Source organism: Mustela lutreola, chromosome 9 (genome assembly GCF_030435805.1).
Source record: "Mustela lutreola isolate mMusLut2 chromosome 9, mMusLut2.pri, whole genome shotgun sequence".
Lineage (NCBI taxonomy): Eukaryota > Metazoa > Chordata > Mammalia > Carnivora > Mustelidae > Mustela > Mustela lutreola.
The window spans coordinates 106,407,391-106,427,463 of record NC_081298.1 but is presented as its reverse complement, the minus strand read 5'-3'; the positions used below and the strand labels follow the sequence as shown (position 1 = coordinate 106,427,463).

The window sequence follows — 20,073 nt, the reverse complement described above, 5'->3', positions numbered from 1 at the left end:
GGTACTTCGATAAGGATTGCAATGAATCTATAGATTGCTTTGAGTAATATAGACATTTTAACAATATTAATTCTTCCAATCCATGAGCATGGGGTATCTTTTCATTTGTTTGTGTCGTCTTCATTGATTTCTTCAGCGTTTTATAGTTTTCAGAATACAGGTCTTTTACCTCCTTGGTTATTTATTCCTAGGTTATTTATTCTTTATGGTCCAGTTGTAAATGGAATTGTTTTTTTACTTTCTCTTCCTGTCACTTCGTTATTAATGTATAGAAATGCATCCAATTTCAGCATATTATCCTGCAATGTTACTGAATTCATTTATTATTTCAAAGAAGGAATTGTTAAACAAAAAGGAACCAGAACTTAAAGATTTGGCATAGTTTCAATCTGTACATATCGCAGAAAATGAGAAGGCATGTTTGGAAGAAGACAACAAGGGTATGGTTGGCCAGCTGTTTGGTAAGGAGCTTAGAATGTGTGTTAACCGCAGACTACTTCAGCGACCCCAGCAGGATCACTGACAGTTTGAACGGAAAGAGATGGATATAGGTCCAGAATGAAGGAGGGCTGTCAGACTTAGATAGACTTAGATTCTTCAGGACAGGACGATAAACAAACCATTAGACTTTGAACCTGCACTGTTTTTCAAGAAAGGAAAGAATGTTCCAAAAGCTGGTTCAGAGATCATCAGGGCTACTATCTTGGTTCTAGTAATCCAGTCTGCTTCCAGCCAAAGCCATAGAAAAGGACTGCTGGCAGGGCCCTAAGGATGTGACCCCCTGCCTGGCAGAGCCTCAAGTTGGGTGGGTCTTCCACAGAAAGCCACAGCATGGTGGTGCCCCACCAAGGCATGGGGTTGATATTGCCACCTCAGTGGGTCTGGAAGTAAGATCACTGGATCAATGAGGATTCTTAAGTCTTAAGACCTAGTGGAGTTTGCCTTGTTAGGTTTTGAAATTGCTGGGGACTGTCACCCCTTCCTTCTTTCCTATTTCTCCCTTTTGGAATGGAAATGTCTATCCTATGCTAGTGACATGTTCATAGCTAGAGAGGAATTTTGCCTCAGGATCAATCATACCTTGAGTCTTACTCATCTGATTTAGATATTTATTAATTATTTTTCTAGTATAGTTGACATACAATGTTATATTAGTTTCACATGTAAGGTTTAGATGATATTTAGATGAGACTTTGGACTTTAGAAGTTAAAATTGAAAAAAAAAAAGTTGAAGGGTGCCTGCGTGGCTCAGAGGATTAAGCCTCTGCCTTTCAGCTCACGTCATGGTCTCAGGGTCCTGGGATGGAGCCTAGCATCGGGCTCTCTGCTCAGCAGGGAGCCTGCTTCCACCTCCCTCTCTGCCTGCCTCTCTGCCTACTTGTGATCTCTTTGTGTGAAATAAATAAATAAAATCTTTAAAAAAAAAAAAAGTTGAAGTTGATGCTGGAACGAGTTAACACTTTTGAGGTTGTTGGGATGGAATGAATACATTTTACATGTGAAAAGGGCATAAATTTGGGCAGAGGAAGAATGCTGTGGACTGAATGTTTGTATCTCTTGGGCATGTGAGGCTACAGCAATAAGGTATCTATCTGCAAACCAGGAAATAGGTTCTCAGCAGGAACCAGATTGGTTGTTGGCACCTTGATCTTCCAGCCTCCAGAACAGTGAGAAGTAAATTTATGTTGTTTAAACTACCCGGTCTATGGTAACATGGTGTGTACACAAAAGATTTGAAAGGGCCTCCAGGAGATATTTGTATACTTCTGTTCCTAACATCATTATTCACAATAGCTCGGAGTTAAAAGCAGCCCAGATGTCTGTTGATGAATGAATAAACAAAATTTGGTATTTGGTATATACATGCAATGGGGTATCAATTCAGTTTTAGAAAGAAAGGAAAATCTGATACATGTAACAATATGGATCAATCTTAAGGATGTTATGTCAAGTGAAATAAGCTAGTCACAAAAAGACAAATGGTCTATGATTCTATTTATATAAGGTACCTAGAGTAGTCATTCAGAAAGGCAGAAAGTAGAATGATGGATGGTTACTAGGGGCTGGTGAGAGGAGGGAATGTTTTGATAATTTTAATATGTTCGGGTTTTCCTTTAAGTTGCAGGATTTTATAAGTCATTAGTGAATGTAGTGATTATACTCTCATAATCGTGGGAGCACTGCTGATTATTAGAGCAAGCTCTGGAATACATTTACAGTATTTTTAAAGGTCCCTAGTACCAATACCAACAAATGCCCTTGCCAGAGCAGTTTTGAAATTTCGCCTAATTATACTAGAATTTACTTTTACGTTACTTTATTTATTTTTTTTTTTTTAAAGATTTATTTATTTATTTAACAGAGAGAGATCACAAGTAGGCAGAGAGGCAGGCAGAGAGAGAGAGGAGGAAGCAGGCTCCCCGCTGAGCAGAGAGCCCGACGCGGGACTCGATCCCAGGACCCTGAGATCATGACCTGAGCCGAAGGCAGCGGCTTAACCCACTGAGCCACCCAGGCGCCCCTTTTACGTTACTTTAAACTGTTTTTGGAAATAATGAAAGCCTCTTATATTAATTATTTTAATTTTGTTTATATCTTCCTTTCTCTTTCCCTTTTATTTTTAATCTTTTTTAAGATTTTATTTTTAAGAAATCTCTACACCCAACGTGGGGCTCAAACTCACAACCCTGAGATCCAGAGTCACAACCTTCAAAGACTGAGCCAGCCAGCTGCCCCTGTTTTCTTTTTAATAGGCACACTTAGATCATCCTAAGAACAGATTTGAGTGCCAGTACATCTCCTGGCTTACCTTTAATTTTTTGGTTTTTTTGTGTTATGTTCTAAATTTAGATATCCAAAGAGAAGAAGAAAAAGTGAAACGGTCAGTGAAAGATGCTGCCAAGAAGGGTCAGAAGGACGTCTGTGTGGTTCTAGCCAAGGAGATGATCAGGTCAAGGAAGGCTGTGAGCAAGCTCTACGCTTCCAAAGCGCACATGAACTCCGTGCTCATGGGGATGAAAAACCAGCTGGGTAAGAGGGCAGTTACCTTACAGCAACTTCCTCGGTGCGGACGCTCTTGCTCTTGTTACCAATCCTGGCTGCTTGCCGTGAGTAGGAAAAAGTCTCAGCTCTGGTTTTTATTCTTTATATTGTCTTTGGAGTGTTAACACAATGCAAAATATGATTATTACTATCATTTTATGATTCATTTTCCTTTGCCAGTGTTGTTACAATAATGGCAAGATATGCATATCAATCTGCTTTACTTAATATTTTCCCTCGTGTGAATAGTGTCTTAAAAGTGACTTGAGCATTGAGTTATGGGAGTAAGAAGTGCGTTAGAGGAGGAAGAGGAGCATTTCCCTGGTTTGGGTGCAGACCACCGGAGCCAGATTTTTTTTTTTTTAAGATTTATTTATTTATTTATTTGACAGACAGAGATCATAAGTAGGCAGAGAGACGGGCGGAGAGAGAGGGGGGAGCAGGGAGCCCGATGCGGGGCTCGATCCCAGTACCCTGAGTTCACGACCTGAGCCAAAAGCAGAGGCTTTAACCCACTGAGCCACCCAGGCGCCCCCTAGCCAGAATTTTAAAATAGTCCATGTTTGTCTTTAGCTTTTACCCACTTCCTTTTGTGCCTTATCTCTGGCCCTTTATGCTAATCTCTGGCCCTTTAATGCTTCTTTACATTTTAGGAATCTGTACACTATGTAATGGGTGTTCAGCACACATGGGAATTATCAGTTTAATTTTAAAAACATGTTGTAATATTTAAAACAAAATAAACATAATTGAGTTTTCTTTTATTGTCCAGTATAATACTGTTGTGATCTTTCACAGGTATCTGTCTCCAGGTCAGAGGCAGCTTGAGTCATAGATTAAATTTTATATCCATTTGGTTTCTGGTTTTTTACTTAATTTCTGTTAAATTAAGAAGTCCTAACTCAGAAGTATCATTCCTTGAGAATGGCAGCAAGTGACTCTCAGATATTTAGACGTGAGTACTGACTCAGAAATTACAGTGAAATTTTTCACTAAGGAATGTTTTCAGCTGTCAGATACGACATTGATGATACGGCACATTCAAAAGCTAGGGGACTTGAATGTTTCAGATTAGGGGCTGGTGCCAAATGAGTACCTGATCCATTATTTGGTTTTATTTGGTTCTGAAAGTATTCCTTTGGGTTCAATGTTAACACTGAGAAGTGGTTGTTAAAAACGCCTAGTAATGAATAAACCATCAGTTTCTTTCTGAAGATACTGAGGATAGTAATAATGGATTGGAAAGGAGGGGGGGAAAAAAAACGAAAACAACCATACCACATCTTCTTAACTTTAAAATCTATTATTTCAGCTCTAAGTAATTATACATACACATATTTATACACATGCACACACACGCACACGCACATGCTTTTTAAATACTAGATATATAATCTAGATACATGCCTTTGAAGAAGCCAGAGTAGAGAGAGAGAGAGAGAGAGAGCGCGCGAGCGTACCTGGAAGAAATAATCTAATCTAACCTGTCATTTTGAAAGCTTAAGTGTACTCTTGCCTTTCACAGCCAGCAAGGATTTCTTTCTTACATCCTGTTCTTTCTGCAGCATACATGTTCAGTTTCCCATGATGAACTTACTGTAAAATTTTTCAGTATCTCCTTTACTGAATCATCATTAGAAAACGTACAGCTTACTGTGCTCCCCGCTTCTCCCACGAATAAAGCACTATATGCACAGCCTCTTTTGTTTCCCCAGTTGCAAAGATAAAAGTTCATCGGATAATACACTAGATGCTTAGGTTCCTATCACCCAGAATTAATAAAATTTGACACTTGCTATATTTGCTTCAGTTTTATATTATAGAAGAAGCCATATTACTACAGTTGAAGCTCCTTTAATAAACCTTCCCAGTTCCAGCCCCTTCTCTCTCAGCCTCCCCACAGGTAACCACTGTCATGAATGAGTTCAGTGGATGAGAGTTCTTTTTTCCATACCTCTTTACCAGTCTTTGTCAGACTTTGTAATTTTTGAGAAATGTTACCTTGTTCATAGCAAATAACATTTCTTGGGGAACTAGTGTACTTGATCACAGTCTTCTTTTCACCTTTTCTCTCTGTGTACTCATTCCTAAAAACCTTTCCTAACAGTTACAGCTCACAAGTAATCTGCATGAAAAATCTCTTCTCCTGTAGCGTGTTCTTTCAATAGTGAGCATAACGAAAGCTCTCGTATGTACTGCAGAGAAGTCAGAAGCCTGTTATCCTTTATACACCCATAATAATATATTTTATTCTTGGTTTCAAATATATATTATTTTTGGTTTTATCACAACCAAGAAGTAAGATACCTGTTTGGTCTTTAAATGTCCAAGTGCTCCAAAGCTCCGTTCTAGATCCTCTGCTGTTTTCCAGGTTCTCTGTCCCCGTATGACCTCACCTAACTTCGTTCCTCCAGGTGTTGCTTTGCACATTTTTATCTACAAGCCTGACTTTGCCAGCTAGTGTATGGGTGGCGTCTCCACTTCTGTCTTTGTGGGTGTGTCACAGTTGCCATGCCTGCACAGAAATCTTGGCTGGTGCACCTCAGCTGCACCCACACCTCCTCCCTGCATTTTCCTCTGGGAGCCCAAGACCTCGAACACTTTCATCTGGGAATATTTCCACATGGCTTCCTAAGACAGGGGTTCTGTCCCTTCTATTCCCTGTTCTCTTAGTTCTTGGATGTGTTCATGTGATTATTTCCTTGCCATTGTATTTTCTGTTTCTTTCTGGAAGCAAAAGATTTTAGTTGTCAGATTTCCCAGCCCGATTCTTAAATTTCTTACCTTTCCTGTTTTCCATTTTGAAAATCATAATAGCCCCTTCCTCATAGGGTAGGTGTGAGGCTTATTCAACACCTGGCGTGGGGTGATTGCTTTACATGTAGGTTCAGAATATCAGCTGTCATCAGTTTTGTCACTGCGTTTTCCTTTCTGAGAAATTTCCTCAACTTTATTTTCCATTTCTTTTCTTGAATTCTTTATTTTGGCTGTTTTAATTTTATTTACAGAAAAGAGATCTCTATTTTTTTTTTAATCATCCTTTTCTTACTTCATAAACACAATTTGTTCCCCATACTGATTGTCTTCTTTCTGAAATATTCTAGTGTTCCTTGAACTGTGTTTCTCAGAGCTCCTTCCCACCACCCCCTTCTTCCCTTTATCTCCTTTTTTTTTTTTTTTTTTTTTTTTTTTTTAAGGAAGAAAGAGAGGGAGAAAGGGTGGGGAGGGTAGATTGAGTGTAGGCTGCGTGAGGACCTTCCCCGGTCTTCTCAGGCAGATAGACTAAGCTACAAAGAGCAAAATGATAATGCATTTGATCCATTTTTTTTAGCCCGTATTATGTGCCAGATATATTGCTGGGCAGAGGGAATGAATTAATCAACATTACAGGACAGTCATTGCCCTCTAGAGTATGGGGTGGTAAACAAATAATCAGATAAATTTAACAAAAATAAAAATACATAATAAATAATAAATTTAAGAAGTAAGTAGATGTCCTGCAAATTCGCAGTAAGCACCAGGGGACTTGTAAAAGGGAACTGATGATACCTGAAGAAGGAAGTGTGGGTGGCAGGGGATGGGGAAGGGTCCAACCAGACTGCCAGAAAGCCCCAGGGCCGAAAAGAACTGTGCACTTAAAGCACTGAAGGAAGTTCTGGGAGGTTGGGGTGCCTGAGAGCAATGGGGAGGGGTGGTCAGAGAGGCTGATCAGGAAGGTGAGGATGGTTTTTTACAGCTGTTAGGAGAGGAAGGGTTTTCAGAGGCAAGCTCCAGTTTAGGCGGCGATGGTGATGGCACAGGTGAGATGCAAGGGGAGTACAGAGGAAGAGTATCTTGGGGAGAATCGGAGTCCTCTGTGTTGACCGATTAGGGTGTACCGAGGCACAGGGGAACGTTTCGGGCTGTGTTCAGCAAACAGCACTTGATTCCATTTGACAAGAGCACATCAAGGGGGGCAGTGGAACGTAAAGCTCCAAAGGTAACTTGGAGTGAGTTTTATAAATTAATCTGAGGAACTGTCCTTCATCTCATAGGCAGCAGAGCACCGCGGCCCCCTGCAAGCACAGAGGGCTGTGCGGCGAGGATCTGACCCCGTGGAATGGTGGCAGTGGGTGGGGCCGGGGGTGGCTGGAGCTGCTGTAGCGGGCAGGGCCTGAGTGGCTCAGTCTGACGGCTCCCAGTGAAGAGAGGACACTGGGAAGGCCTAATCTGGATGCAGAGTAAATGGCCGTGGCGAAGGTATAAATGAGCTGGAAATGCTCTAAGCCCTTGAACCTGGGAAGAATGCAGGGCCATTAAAGACACTGGAAACCACAGGGAGGGGAGAGGCTCTAAAGAGAAAATGGAGATTCCGTTTGGGGCTGTCCAGACTGACTCCAGCAGGATCCCCCTGCTTCCCAGCACCTAAGCACAGTGGGAGGAACTCCCAGGGAGGGTTGTTGCCAGGGTCTGTAGTAGGAGGTTCCTGCTGGCAAATTAATAAATACAGCAGAGAAGGTAACTGAAGGTGGCATCAAGGACAAGGCAGGAGGGAGGAGTCTACATTTTAGAATGAGAAAAGAGAAAATCAGAAATACTGTACTGAGAGTTCCTGAGATATTAGGGTTTTGCCCTTGATGTCCACCCCCCCTTCCGCCCTCTGCCTGCTTCTGCTTTGAAAAGCCAACATTTGATGAAGTCATTTTCCTTAAGATGTTATTCGGTTAAAATGCAGATGTGCCTGGGAGGGGTAATACGTTAAACCTTGTCAGCTATTAATACACTGTCATGATTAGATGGTTTGCAAGTGATCGCTTTCTGACAGCATCTTCTTGCAGAATAAGACAGGTGATGAGTATGTTTTAATTAGGGGAGTAAATTAAAAGAGAGGTTCGATGGGGCAGGAAAGAGAATTGCCTTGTGATCCAGAAATTCCAGCTCTGGGTATACCCCTAAAAGAATTGAAAGCAGGGACTCAGATATTTGTACATCCATGTTCATAGTCACATTATTGACAGTAGGCAAAAGTTTAAGGTAATCTGAGTGTCCATTGAAGCATGAATGGATAAACAAAATGTGTGTACACACAGCGGAATGTCATTCAACTTCAGTTAAAAAGGAAGGAAATACTGACGTGCTGTTACACTGTGAATGAACCCTGAAGGCATTATGCTAAGTATAATAGCCCTGTCACCAAAGGATAGGTAGCAACTATATGTCACTTGCGGGAGGAGGTACCTAGAACAGTCAGATCTATAAGGACAGAAAGTACAGCGGTGTGTGCCGGGCATTGGAAAGAGGGGAAATGGGACACTGAGAGTTTAATGGAGACAGAATTTCAGTTTGGGAAGATGAAAAAAGATCTAGAGACGGTGGTGATGGTTGCACAACAGTGTGAATGTGACACTTAAAAATGATGAAAACAGTAAGTTTTATGTTATGCATATATTTTTTTAATTTTTTCTATTTATTTTCAGAAAAACAGTATTCATTATTTTCTCACCACACCCAGTGCTCCATGCAATCCGTGCCCTCTATAATACCCACCACCTGGTACCCCAACCTCCCACCCCCCCACCACTTCAAACCCCTCAGATTGTTTTTCAGAGTCCATAGTCTCTCGTGATTCACCTCCCCTTCCAATTTACCCCAACTCCCTTCTTCTCTCTAACACCCCTTGTCCTCCATGATATTTGTTGTGCTCCACAAATAAGTGAAACCATATGATAATTGACTCTCTCTGCTTGACTTATTTCTGTTATGCATATTTTGTAAAAGTGGGCCAGGCCTGGATGCTGAGCCATCGTGGAAATGGGAGCTCTGAGCCCGTGGGTAGTTGGGGCAGAGTGACCAGAGGAGCAAGAAAGGCAATGAAAAGAGAGGGTCAGCCTAGGGCAGCCCCTCCACCTAGGGACCTGTTCCGGTTTCCTTCTGTGGCCTCTGTTTTGTTTTCTTGCTTTGATTAGAGCACTTGAAAGCGAGTTTGCCAAGTGTGGATCTTTGAGGTGAAACACAGTGTTTGTGAAATTTAAACTGATGGTCAATCAGAAATTTTTAATTTAAAAGTTATGCAGGCTTACTGTATTAAAAAAGTACTACATAAATATATAAAATAAAAAGTGTTCACCAATTCCCTTGTTTTGGCCTCAGCCCTCTTCTCCACCAGTAACTACTATTACAGTGTCATTTGAACTTCCGGGTAGTTTGTTTTCTTTACTCTAGTAGTGTGTCATTTTACATATAAATGACCCGTAATATAAGGACATAATGTTCTTATGTACATAAACATAAAATTATATGTATTACATATAATGGATAATACAGTAATAGATATGTCTGTGTATATATTTCTTACCCACGTTTCCAAATCTAACCCCATAAACAAACACATAGGAACACATAGACTTTTCCCTTTATTTGGCATTTAATGTTTAATATGATCTAGCATATACAAAATTAAAACTCAATTTATGTAAGATTTGCTGGACAATAATCTTCTAAAATAAATATCTGTGTTATGTATTGTCCATGTGTTTATTCAGTGGTCTTAAATGTTTTCCTTTAAAACTTTCACAAATCCAAAATCTATAGAGCAAATGGTCTTTTTCAAATGAAATATTTTTCCTTTGCACAAACAAAATACAGTATTAGTAGAAGTTTTTAAAAGGATAAAAAATACCTCCCTAACAAATTAATTGATTCTGTTTGTTTTCTTTTTAGTTTTAGTTATAGTTGATAGGAATACTTTTATGGAGCTGTAAGTGTGCAAGAACATATAATTGACATTAAGTGAGTGACATGACATAGTTGTCCTCGGAGTTTTAAGGTCCCATCTGTAGCAAGCTGGATCATCAAAAAGCCACATTTTCACCCCTCTCAGCTTTGCTGCCCATAGCTTTTGTCAAATAGATTTGGCAGGGGGCGCCTGGGTGGCTCAGTGGGTTAAGCCGCTGCCTTCGGCTCAGGTCATGATCTCAGGGTCCTGGGATCGAGTCCCGCATCGGGCTCTCTGCTCAGCAGGAAGCCTGCTTCCTTCTCTCTCTCTCTCTGCCTGCCTCTCCGTCTACTTGTGATTTCTCTCTGTCAAATAAATAAATAAAATCTTTAAATTAAAAAAAAAAAAAAAAAAAATAGATTTGGCAGCCCAGTCGAGATCTGTTAATCTGCGTGCCAGAGCGAGCATGCCATTCTCCTCATCAGTGACTGCTTCTAATTTCTCCAGTATGTGCTCTTCAAAGATGAGGTGACAGGTGGAGCAAGCCAGGGTTCCCTCACATGCACCAGAACCATCAATATCTAGATTATTTTCCCTCACCATGTCCAGTAGAGAGTCACCAACTTTTCCTTTGGCTGTTAATGTCTCGCCGGTGCGGTTTACAAAGTGGACTGTACCTCTGTCTTCTGAGCTGCTCCGTGCCAGCCTGACACCTACACGCTCAGCGAGGGGGGGTCCGGCGACGAGCAGTCAGCGAGGGCCCTGCCGCACTGGGCCGCAGAGACGAGGCGGCGTGCAAAAAAGGTGGATGCCTCTATGGCGGCTCGAACACGGTGGTCATCGGATAACGACTGGAAGCGTCAACGACTGGAAGCATTGCCGGCCGCACCGCAGCGTTCGGCTCCGCGAGTGTAAACCAGCCGCTGCACCGGCGCTGGATGCCCGGGGGTCCGTGGGGAGGAGCACGGTGGCTGGGATCCCAGTGAGGGCCAGCTCCGTGTGGCGGCTGCCTGTTTCTGGGTTTTAAATGCTTTGCTTCTTACGTTTATTTCTGGGTTTTAATTTCTTTCACATTTGGTCTGTTATTGTCACTAATATGTAGCCATTCTATGTCTAATTGAAAATTTGGGGAGAACTAATTACTTTTAGTCCCTCCCCTTTTGCCGTATGAAATTGATTTTCTGTAAAAAAAAAAAAAAAAAGTTCTGGAATTTTAATGATAAGTACAAGAAAGGAAAACCACATTTTTGACTTAAATATGCCAATATTTAAGTAGGTAGGTGCACTTGAGTCTTATTTAACTACCAGTGTGTTTGCTATTAAGACATGACGATGTTTAACATTTTTTAAGTCAATTTTTTTTTAAAGATTTTATTTATTTGACGGAGAGAGGGAACACAGCAGGAGTGGGAGAGGGAGAAAAGCAGGTGCCTCGCTGAGTAGACAGCCCCATGTGGGGCTATTCCGAGGACCCTGGGATCATGACCTGAGCTGAAGGCAGACGCTTAACGACTGAGCCACCCAGACACCCCCTAAAGTCAAATTTGAATATAGTTTTCCTTGTCTTCTGAGTTCATTTGTTGCTTTCTTCAACACATATTTGAGTGTCAGCATGTCAGGCACAATGTTAGGCACTGGGAGTAAAATCATGAATCCACTTCAGATAAAACATCTTGTCCCTTGGGCAAACATGAATTACCAGAATGGTACCGTAGTGAGAAGATTTGATGGTCCTTGTCCCCACTCTAGAGAGCTGCTCGCAAGGCCCTGCACTGCACATTGAGGGAGGAGCATATGCAGCGACCCCACAGCGGGAGGAGCCTGGAACACTGCAGAGCAACAGGAAGGCCTGGCAGTGGGCTGGGGAGGAGCTAGCAGAAAGAGCTGTAACCAGGAAATGCTTATTTCTGTGTGACTTTGATCTAATTCTAAATGACAGCTGGTTTTTATAATGCTAACTTATTAATGTTTTCTGTGTTGTTTTAACCTTTTGGAGGTTTTTTTTTTTTCTTTAGAGAAAGAGCGCGTGTGCACGGGGTCAGAGAGTAGAGGGGGAAGGGGGAGAGAGAATCTTAAGCAGGCTCCATGCCTCGCAGCTTAACTGACTGAGACACCCAGGTGCCCCAGAGATCCTTTTTTATGAAATGTATGTAGTGAAAACATGTTCCGTGTTCTGCCTGTTCACACACCCTTTCTCCCCCATAACTCCTGGCAACCACTGGTCTTTTTACTGCCTCCCTAGTTTTTGCCTTTTCCATAATGGCATATGGTTATAATCATACAGTGTGTAAGCCTTTTAGATTGGCTTCTTTAATTTAGTAATATGCATGGAAGTAAGTCCCCTTCATTTGTTAGTGGCTTGGAAGTTCTTTTTAGTAGTGAATATTCCGATGTCTGTATGTACCACACTATCTGTTTCTGTTCACTTTTTTTAAATTTTATTTTATTTTTTTGGTATTGCTAACTTTCAAGCAACATTTTGGTTGCTTCTAAGTTTTGGCAGTTAGCAAGAAAGCTGCTCATCTGTAGGTATAGACCTACATTTCAGCTCATTTGTGTAAATACCAAGGAGTACAGTTATTGGATCATAGTAAGAATATGTCTAGTTTTGTAAGAAATTGCCATATTGTGTTCCAGAGTGGCATACTACCATTTTGCATTCCCACCAGAAATGAAGTAGAGTTCCTATCGTTCAACATCCTTGCCAGCATTGAGTATTGTTAGTGTTCTGGATTTTGACAATTTCAGTACATGTGTGGTGTCTCTTTGTTTTAATTTGCAGTTCCTTAGTGACATGTTGATTATATTTTCATGTGGGTTTTGGTGGGGGTTTTTTGGGGGTTTTATTTGTTTTTTTTTTTCCCTTGCCATCTGTAGATCTTGATATGAGGTATCTGTTTAGGTCTTTGCCCATTTTTAATTGAGTTGTTCATTTTATTATTGAGTTTTAAGAGTTCTTTGCATACTTTGGATAATAGTCCTTTCTCAGATAAGCCTTTTGCAAATACTTTCTTCCAGCTTGTAGCTTGTCTTCTCCTTCTCTTGTAGGGGTGACCAGTTTTGTAATTTTTGTCTGATTCACATGCTTCTTTCCTTGTGGAACATAGAAACTACATCCTAGTCTAGTCTTTTATTTTTCTCTGTATATATAATCTTCTTTATTTTGTGTTTTCATTATACAGTGCACATTTATTTTTGGCCTTTTAAAAAATCCACTTGCTGCGATCCTGATTATCAAATTAAATTTTTTGGAATTTTATTTCTAGGTTTATTTTTGCTTCCTCTTGTCCCCACTATATTGACTCTTCCCTTTTTTGACAATCAGAAATTTATACCTTTTTCAAAGTACTAATGTTTTAGTATTTTAACACTTTGGTCCCACCGTTTTTTTTTCTGTCTCCCATCATTTTATTTGTTTTTACTAATTCAGCTCAATAAAATATTGAACACATGTCATGTTCAAGCACACTCTCTGGACTCAGGATCCAGATTAGGATAAAACTTGGGCCTGTGTGGACATCAAACATGACAGTTCAGAAAGAACTGTATGGAATCCACTTCATTTCTGCCCTTCTTCCCATCACTTACCTTTTTACAATAATGAATTGTAACTAATATTTTAGAACTTTTTAAAAATTTTTTTTATTTTTTATAAACATATATTTTTATCCCCAGGGGTACAGGTCTGTGAATCACCAGGTTTACACACTTCACAGCACTCACCAAAGCACATACCCTCCCCAATGTCCATAATCCCACCCCCTTCTCCCAAACCCCCTCCCCCCAGCAATCCTCAGTTTGTTTTGTGAGATTAAGAGTCACTTATGGTTTGTCTCCCTCCCAATCCCATCTTGTTTCATTTATTCTTCTCCTACCCAGTTAAGCCCCCATGTTGCATCACCACTTCCTCATATCAGGGAGATCATTTTTGTATCATTGTAATGGCATATATAATTTATTATTTCTGCCATACAGATTCTTGGTATTTCTGCTGTAATCTTAATAAATAGATCAGTATTTTACTTCTTCATGCTCATGTTAAGGGGATGAAGTATTCTCCAACTAGCAAGCTTCCTTGCTCCTTCAGAAGAATCTTAAAATTGTATGTTAGTCATTTCCGCAGTCACTCATTTCCTTGCCTCTTGTCTTCCCTTAGATGTGAAAGCAGTTGTGAACATCTCAGAACTTTAAGTCTCATGAAAGTCCAGAACAGATTTGGAGGGGTGCGAAATCTTTATTTGGACACATTTCAGATGTATGTGTGGCCAGGGGGCAGGGCAGAGGGATGATCAGCTGCTATGTTTGTGATTTCTTAGATAGAATATATAGAATGGATATGATCAGACTACCAGAAATGTTTCCTTAACAAGGAACAGTAACCACCATATTGTGACACATAGACTCACTATGGATCTTGTCCTTATTTCTCTGATTTTCCTGAGGACCAGTGACAGGTCTCTCTCAGAGCAGCTGCTGTCCATTGGCTGGTGTATGAGGAACACCGGTTGGGTAGCCTAAAGTGTTGAATTTTTTAGTGTGGCTGTTCTCCTGTAGGTGACTTGTCTTGGGTATCAGCAGTCATTCCTAGCTGACTTCTTCCTTAAAGATCAGGTGCATGCCTTCAGGCCACTCTCTAGTCTATGTGCATGCTTAGAGAATGTGTACCTGTTGTAGCCAAAGTCACATACAATTCGGAAAAGTCAATCTCTGGGTCAGCTAGCAGAGTAATGTAGTCTGTATGTTCGTAACTAGCTTTGGGAGTCCACCTGTTGCTGTTCTATTAGAATACCTTATAACTGTTACTCTTTGTACCAGTCCTGTGTCACATTCTGTTAAGCATCCTGTTACTTTTCCCCCAGCGGTTTTGCGAGTGGCTGGTTCCTTGCAGAAGAGCACAGAAGTGATGAAGGCCATGCAGAGTCTCGTGAAGATCCCAGAAATCCAGGCCACCATGAGGGAGCTGTCCAAAGAGATGATGAAGGTGACTGGGGCCACTCCTGCATCCCATTCCTAGCAGTCACTCCCAGCGGATGGTAGGGGGCTAGGGCCAGGAGTGGGCAGGAATGGATAGATCACTGTTGCCAGGTGGAAAGGATTTTGAAGACAGAGGAGCAGCTCTTAACGCTGGTTGAAACTCTTTGAGTTGACCATGGCAGAGGCTGGGTCGTATTGCCAGTGTCCCAGGATCAAGGCCTTAAAAAGGACTTCTACGGGTGGCCTTCAGACAGGGACAAGGCTCAGGAAAACATTGTTACTGAGCCCCCCGCCAGCCAGCGGTATATCATACATGTGGTCCTAGAGAGTCCTCCTAGTGATCCTGTGAGGAAGCTTTTTTTTTTTTACCCCATTTTACACAGGAGGAAATCAAGTCTTCAGATTGCCAGGTAATTTACCTAAGTGACTTTGGTAGTAATGACAGATCTGGGGTTGGAGCACACACGTCTGACCTTATTGCCTGAGCTGTGTCACAAGTGGTGATAGTAAGTTCCTCAGATAGATGTGTTTCTCACTTTGGACTTGTGACCTGAGCCCCAAAATTGGATACCTCAGATTCTTATATATTAGCTTATGTAGAAAAATTTCTTTTTTCTTCCTTGGGAATTGCATTTATGAATTGAAATCTGTGCAAAGCTCTAGGGCATGGGAGAGAGGAACGGGAGAAAATTGATGGAATGACAACATATAATAATGCCCAGAACCCAGGTCTTTGGAACCAGAAGTGCTTGGGCAGTAGTAGGGAGGAGGAAATGGGGTCAGGAGTGTGTGTCCTTTCAAAGTGGTGTGTGGATCTTTTTTCCCAAGTTGTGATGACTGTCCATGTAGAACTGGATAAAAAGTTCTACAGAGAAGTCTTAGAATGACTTCAGGCCACTCATTCTAACTTACATAGCCACCAGGATCAGAGGGGAAGCCCCTTTTAGAATCTGGGGTCTTTTCCACAATGGTCCCTCCCCCCTTTTTTTTTTTAAAGATTTTATTTGTTGAGAGAGATACACAGCGAGAGAGGGAACAAAGCAGTGGGAGTGGTAGAGGGAGAAGCAGGCCTCCCGTTGAGCAGGAAGCCCGATGTGGGGCTCAATCTCGGGACCCTGGAGTCATTACCTGAGCCTGAGCTGAAGGCAGACGTGTAACAACTGAGCCACCCAGGCGCCCTTCACAAGGGTTTCTGAATGCTGAAAGTAATACAGTAATGCAGACCTGCATGTGATACCCGTTCCAGGCTCCATCCTCAAGTACAAACTGAAGCCTCTGGTAGGGGCCCAGCTCCTTTAGGGCAGGAAACGTGATGTTAGTCATCCCGTTTGTTCCCAGACCCTGGCCTGTTGTGTGGCACAGAGCAGGCACTTGACGAATGGTTGCAGATAGAATAAGTGGATAAATGACTGAATGACGTCTGCCTCCGGGATGTGGAAGGCTGTTACAGTCAGGACTCCAGTAGGCTCTCTCAGCCGGTTATGGAGCACGTCCTGAACCTCCGGCACGGTAGCCTCCAACACCAAGCTGACATCCATTCCTTCAGGTCACAGGGCTCCACCTGTGCATTTGTTGATTTGTTCATTTAGGTTGGGAGGAAGGGATCTGAGAATGGGTAGAACACGGTTATTAGTCTGATTCATGTCAGTAAGAATGGTCTGGCAGGAGAAAGGGCTTGCTTCACATCTGCTGTTATCGGCATGGTCCATGAGCACACACCGTGCCCTGCCAATGCCAGGGAGCCAGGGCCAGAGCTGCCACAAGGGACACTCTGCTCCATGAGTCTGGATCAAGGTACAAAGCAAAGGGGCTCAGCTCTTGTAAATGGCAAAGGAATTAGGATTTTTCTGTCTGGCCACTTCTCAGAAGCCTAAACCCGTACTTTCCTTCTGCTTCTCATCCCTTCCTATGTCTTCTGCCCGGGGATACCAGGGGCCTCTTTCATTAGAGGATGCTCTTAGGACCTTTTGCTTCAAAACCAAACAAAAAACAGTAGGGTCTCACTTGGGAGCCGAGGACACTGCTCGGCAAGGAAGGCTGTGGGTCCATTTTGTGTTGGGCAGTGCTCAAGAATGGTTTTCTTTTGCCTGGTGGTGGTGCCGTGCTACCTCGAGAACAAAGGAGGCTGAGTGATTGGCTTCAGGCTGCCAGACATGAGGCTTCCAGTAGAGTCTGGGAGTGACCTTGTTGAGTCCAGAAACCTTGTCTTATTGATTCTCTCAGGAATGGAGTCAGTCTTTAGTGAACCAATTGATCCTTGCCAGACTCCCCTTGGACTGGCCTGTACCAGCAGCTGTAACCTAGACACGCTGAAGTACTCTTTATGCCTCTTCAGGGTTCCATGGAACCCTGCTCTACTCTTAGTACATGTTATCATAGAGTCTATGAAGACTCCACTCCATTTTCTTTTGTTTTTCTTTTAAGATTTTATTTATTTGACAGAGAGAGTGAGGGAGAGCATAAGCAGGGGCTGGGGCAGTGGCAGATGAAGAGGGAGAGGGAGAAGCATGCTCCCCAGTGAGCAGAGAGCCCAATGCCAGGCTCAGTCTCAGGACCCTGGGATCAGGACTTGAGCCCAAGGCAGACGCTTAACCAACTGAACCACCCAGGCGGTGCCCCAGGGCACATGCTTCCTAAGAGAGCTCAGAGCACACTCATTTTCAGCAGGTTCTTCCCAAGTCTGTCTAATTACAGTCTGGGTTACTACGAGGCTCTGCTGAGAGAGGCCCCCCACTCCCAGCCCTGGTGCTGAATATGGAGAACAGTTTCCCTGAGGCCTTTGCCTTTTTTCGGAGAGGGAGAGAGCATCGTTTTTTTCCGGTGGCCATCTGTCTTGGTGTTAGCCCTCAGAAGGGTGGTCTGGACTTGGGGACACTAGAGCTTGGGTGGAACTGGACCCACAGAGGAGTCCCTGGGGACCAGATTGACCTATTGAGGGAAATGATGTGATTTTTTCTGTCTTCAGGCTGGTATCATAGAAGAAATGTTAGAGGACACTTTTGAAAGCATGGATGATCAGGAAGAAATGGAAGAAGCAGCAGAAATGGAAATTGATAAAATTCTTTTTGAAATCACAGCAGGTATGGCCTCGAGATTCTTCCTCTTTCTCTCCTCCTGTGGTCCTTCTTGCAGCCACTAAGTTATCTAGTAGCTTTTTCTTTAGGCCTATCTTATGTCTACACGTTTTAGATTATAAAATTAGTATTTGAAAAAGAAGCACAATATCCATAACCATCTTTTTAAAAATGCCAAGATTTTTTTTTTTAAAAAATTCCTAGAGTTTTCAAGTGGTAAGGAGAAACAGTGCTCTCACAACACTGCCATTGGGAGCTTAAGTTGGTAAGACTTTCTTGAAAGCAGTTTGGCAGTAGCTGTCAAAAGCCCTGGACCTAACAAATTGATTTCCAGGAGTTTATTCTATAATTAAGGATGTGAATGAAAGATATAAATTCAAGGATGTCTATAGGAGCATTATTTATCATACTGAAAACTTTGAAACCAGTTAAGTGCCTAATAATAGAGTATTGGTTAAACTGTATTGTATCTGTTTGAATGGAATACTTTATAGCTGTGGTAATGCAGAAATGCATTCACTGACATGGAAAGATGTTCACAGTACAATGTGTGAGAAAAGTCTTGTTTATTTTGATACATACTCTGGTGTGAAAAACACGCCTATAGAAGAAGTCTGGAAAGGGAATAAACAAAAATAGTAGTTATCTCCGAAAGATTGTTAATGAGGTTTTAAACTTCATTTTTACTTCTGGATTTTGGAACTTAGGTTTAATAAAAAATTGGTGACATTTAATTTTTATGTTTTAAAATTATTTCTTTCTTTCTTTTGAAATTGTTGGGAGAAAGACTAGTTGCTCCAGGAAAACATTTTTGTGGAGGTTTAGAAACCATTTAGCTTGACTGAGAGGCATTTAACATCTTCATGAATCTTGAAAATTAAGTATTTGGTGTTTAGGATTTTAAACCAAGAGTGTCAGAACCAAAATTCTAAAACTCAGAATCCTCAGTTATTGTAACCTTGGTCTCCTGACAAGCTGGTGTTTGCATGTTTGTCATAGTGAGCAAAACCCCATGCAAACAGCTCACTCATTGCCCCTTTTCTGTTTCTTGCTGGCCTCGTCCAGGCATGAAAGGCGGAGAGGATGAGGGACCACCTTAACAGGATACTTGGTTAATTCATTTGCTATTTCTCTTCAGGGGCATTGGGCAAAGCACCTAGTAAAGTGACCGACGCCCTTCCAGAGCCAGAACCTCCAGGAGCCATGGCAGCATCAGAAGACGAGGAGGAGGAGGAGGAGGCCCTGGAGGCCATGCAGTCCCGGCTGGCCACACTCCGCAGCTAGGGGCCGCCCCGCCGGGCCCTCGCGCTCCTTCCCTGCCCGCCTGCCAGGAGCCGGCACACTCCTCTGAAGCGGCCACCATTTTATGTGTCTCTTGCACTACACCTCTGAACGAGCACTGCGTTCTGAGAAGGTTCTCTGCTCATATCTCTCCATCTTTGCCGAGGTTTTGGGATCTCAACGGGTTTGTCCTTGAGAGGCGGGGTTATAAATGCATTTTCACGGGTATACATAGAAGTATCTCTTGGGGGGGGGCAAAGGAATCGGTCTTCTCGCAGTGCATCATCTTCAGGAATATAGACAGAAGTTTCTTTTGGAGGAAAGGGCAAAGGAATCTGTCTCTCCAGAAGCACTTCGGAAATTAGAATTGATTGCCTGAATGTTGAGAACTCTTATCTTTTTTGTCCCTAAAACACTATATAAAGTGGATTTTAATAAATTTCTGCATTAACACTTGGTCTCATCGTAGATTGTCATGTGCAGTCAATTTTCAAGGTGTTTGCAGTCTCAAATTATATGTTGACCTTGGAAAGAGAGGAGGTGCTATAGCCAGTCGTATGGGACGTGGGAACTCAGCACGAGAGGCTTCTGCTCCGAGGATGCTATTCCCCAGCCTTCACAGATGTGGTGTGGAGCCACACTTCTGCTTTCTGTCATCTGTTTAACCAAAAGGATCCTCAAGAAGGGTAACTCCTTGTCCTGTTGGCTGGATGTGTGTACTGTGTCCTGACAGGTGTGTGTATGTAGGTTTCATTGCCCTCCTTCCCAGGGCAAGCTGGACCCAGAACAGACAGCTGTGAGAGCAGGATTCTCTCATTCTCCAATCGCTTTTCTCTGCTGTTGCTGCTGCTGTTCAGCTCACTTGGGTAAATACCAAGGAGCACAGTTGCTGGATCACTGGTAAGACTGTCTCTTTTCTAAGAAACTGCCAAACTGGCTTCCAAAGTGGCTGTACCGTTCTGCTTTCCCACCAGCCACGACTCGGTTCCTAATCCTCACATCCTTGGG

The 20,073-nt window shown here is 42.4% G+C and overlaps 1 protein-coding gene across 2 annotated transcripts in view; it reads left to right on the top strand.

The window, feature by feature from the left end:
• The window catches only part of CHMP3 (charged multivesicular body protein 3), a 49,999-nt gene extending 30,476 nt beyond the window's left edge, over positions 1 to 19,523 (top strand). For both annotated transcript variants that reach the window (XM_059188312.1, XM_059188313.1), the window contains 4 exons: positions 2,851 to 3,030; positions 14,596 to 14,717; positions 17,676 to 17,790; positions 18,923 to 19,523. In XM_059188312.1, coding sequence (XP_059044295.1) covers positions 2,943 to 3,030; positions 14,596 to 14,717; positions 17,676 to 17,790; positions 18,923 to 19,068 — 471 coding nt within the window. In that variant the 5' untranslated portion in view covers positions 2,851 to 2,942 and the 3' untranslated portion in view covers positions 19,069 to 19,523. The remainder of the gene's footprint in view (positions 1 to 2,850; positions 3,031 to 14,595; positions 14,718 to 17,675; positions 17,791 to 18,922) is intronic.
• Positions 19,524 to 20,073: the final 550 nt, after the last annotated feature.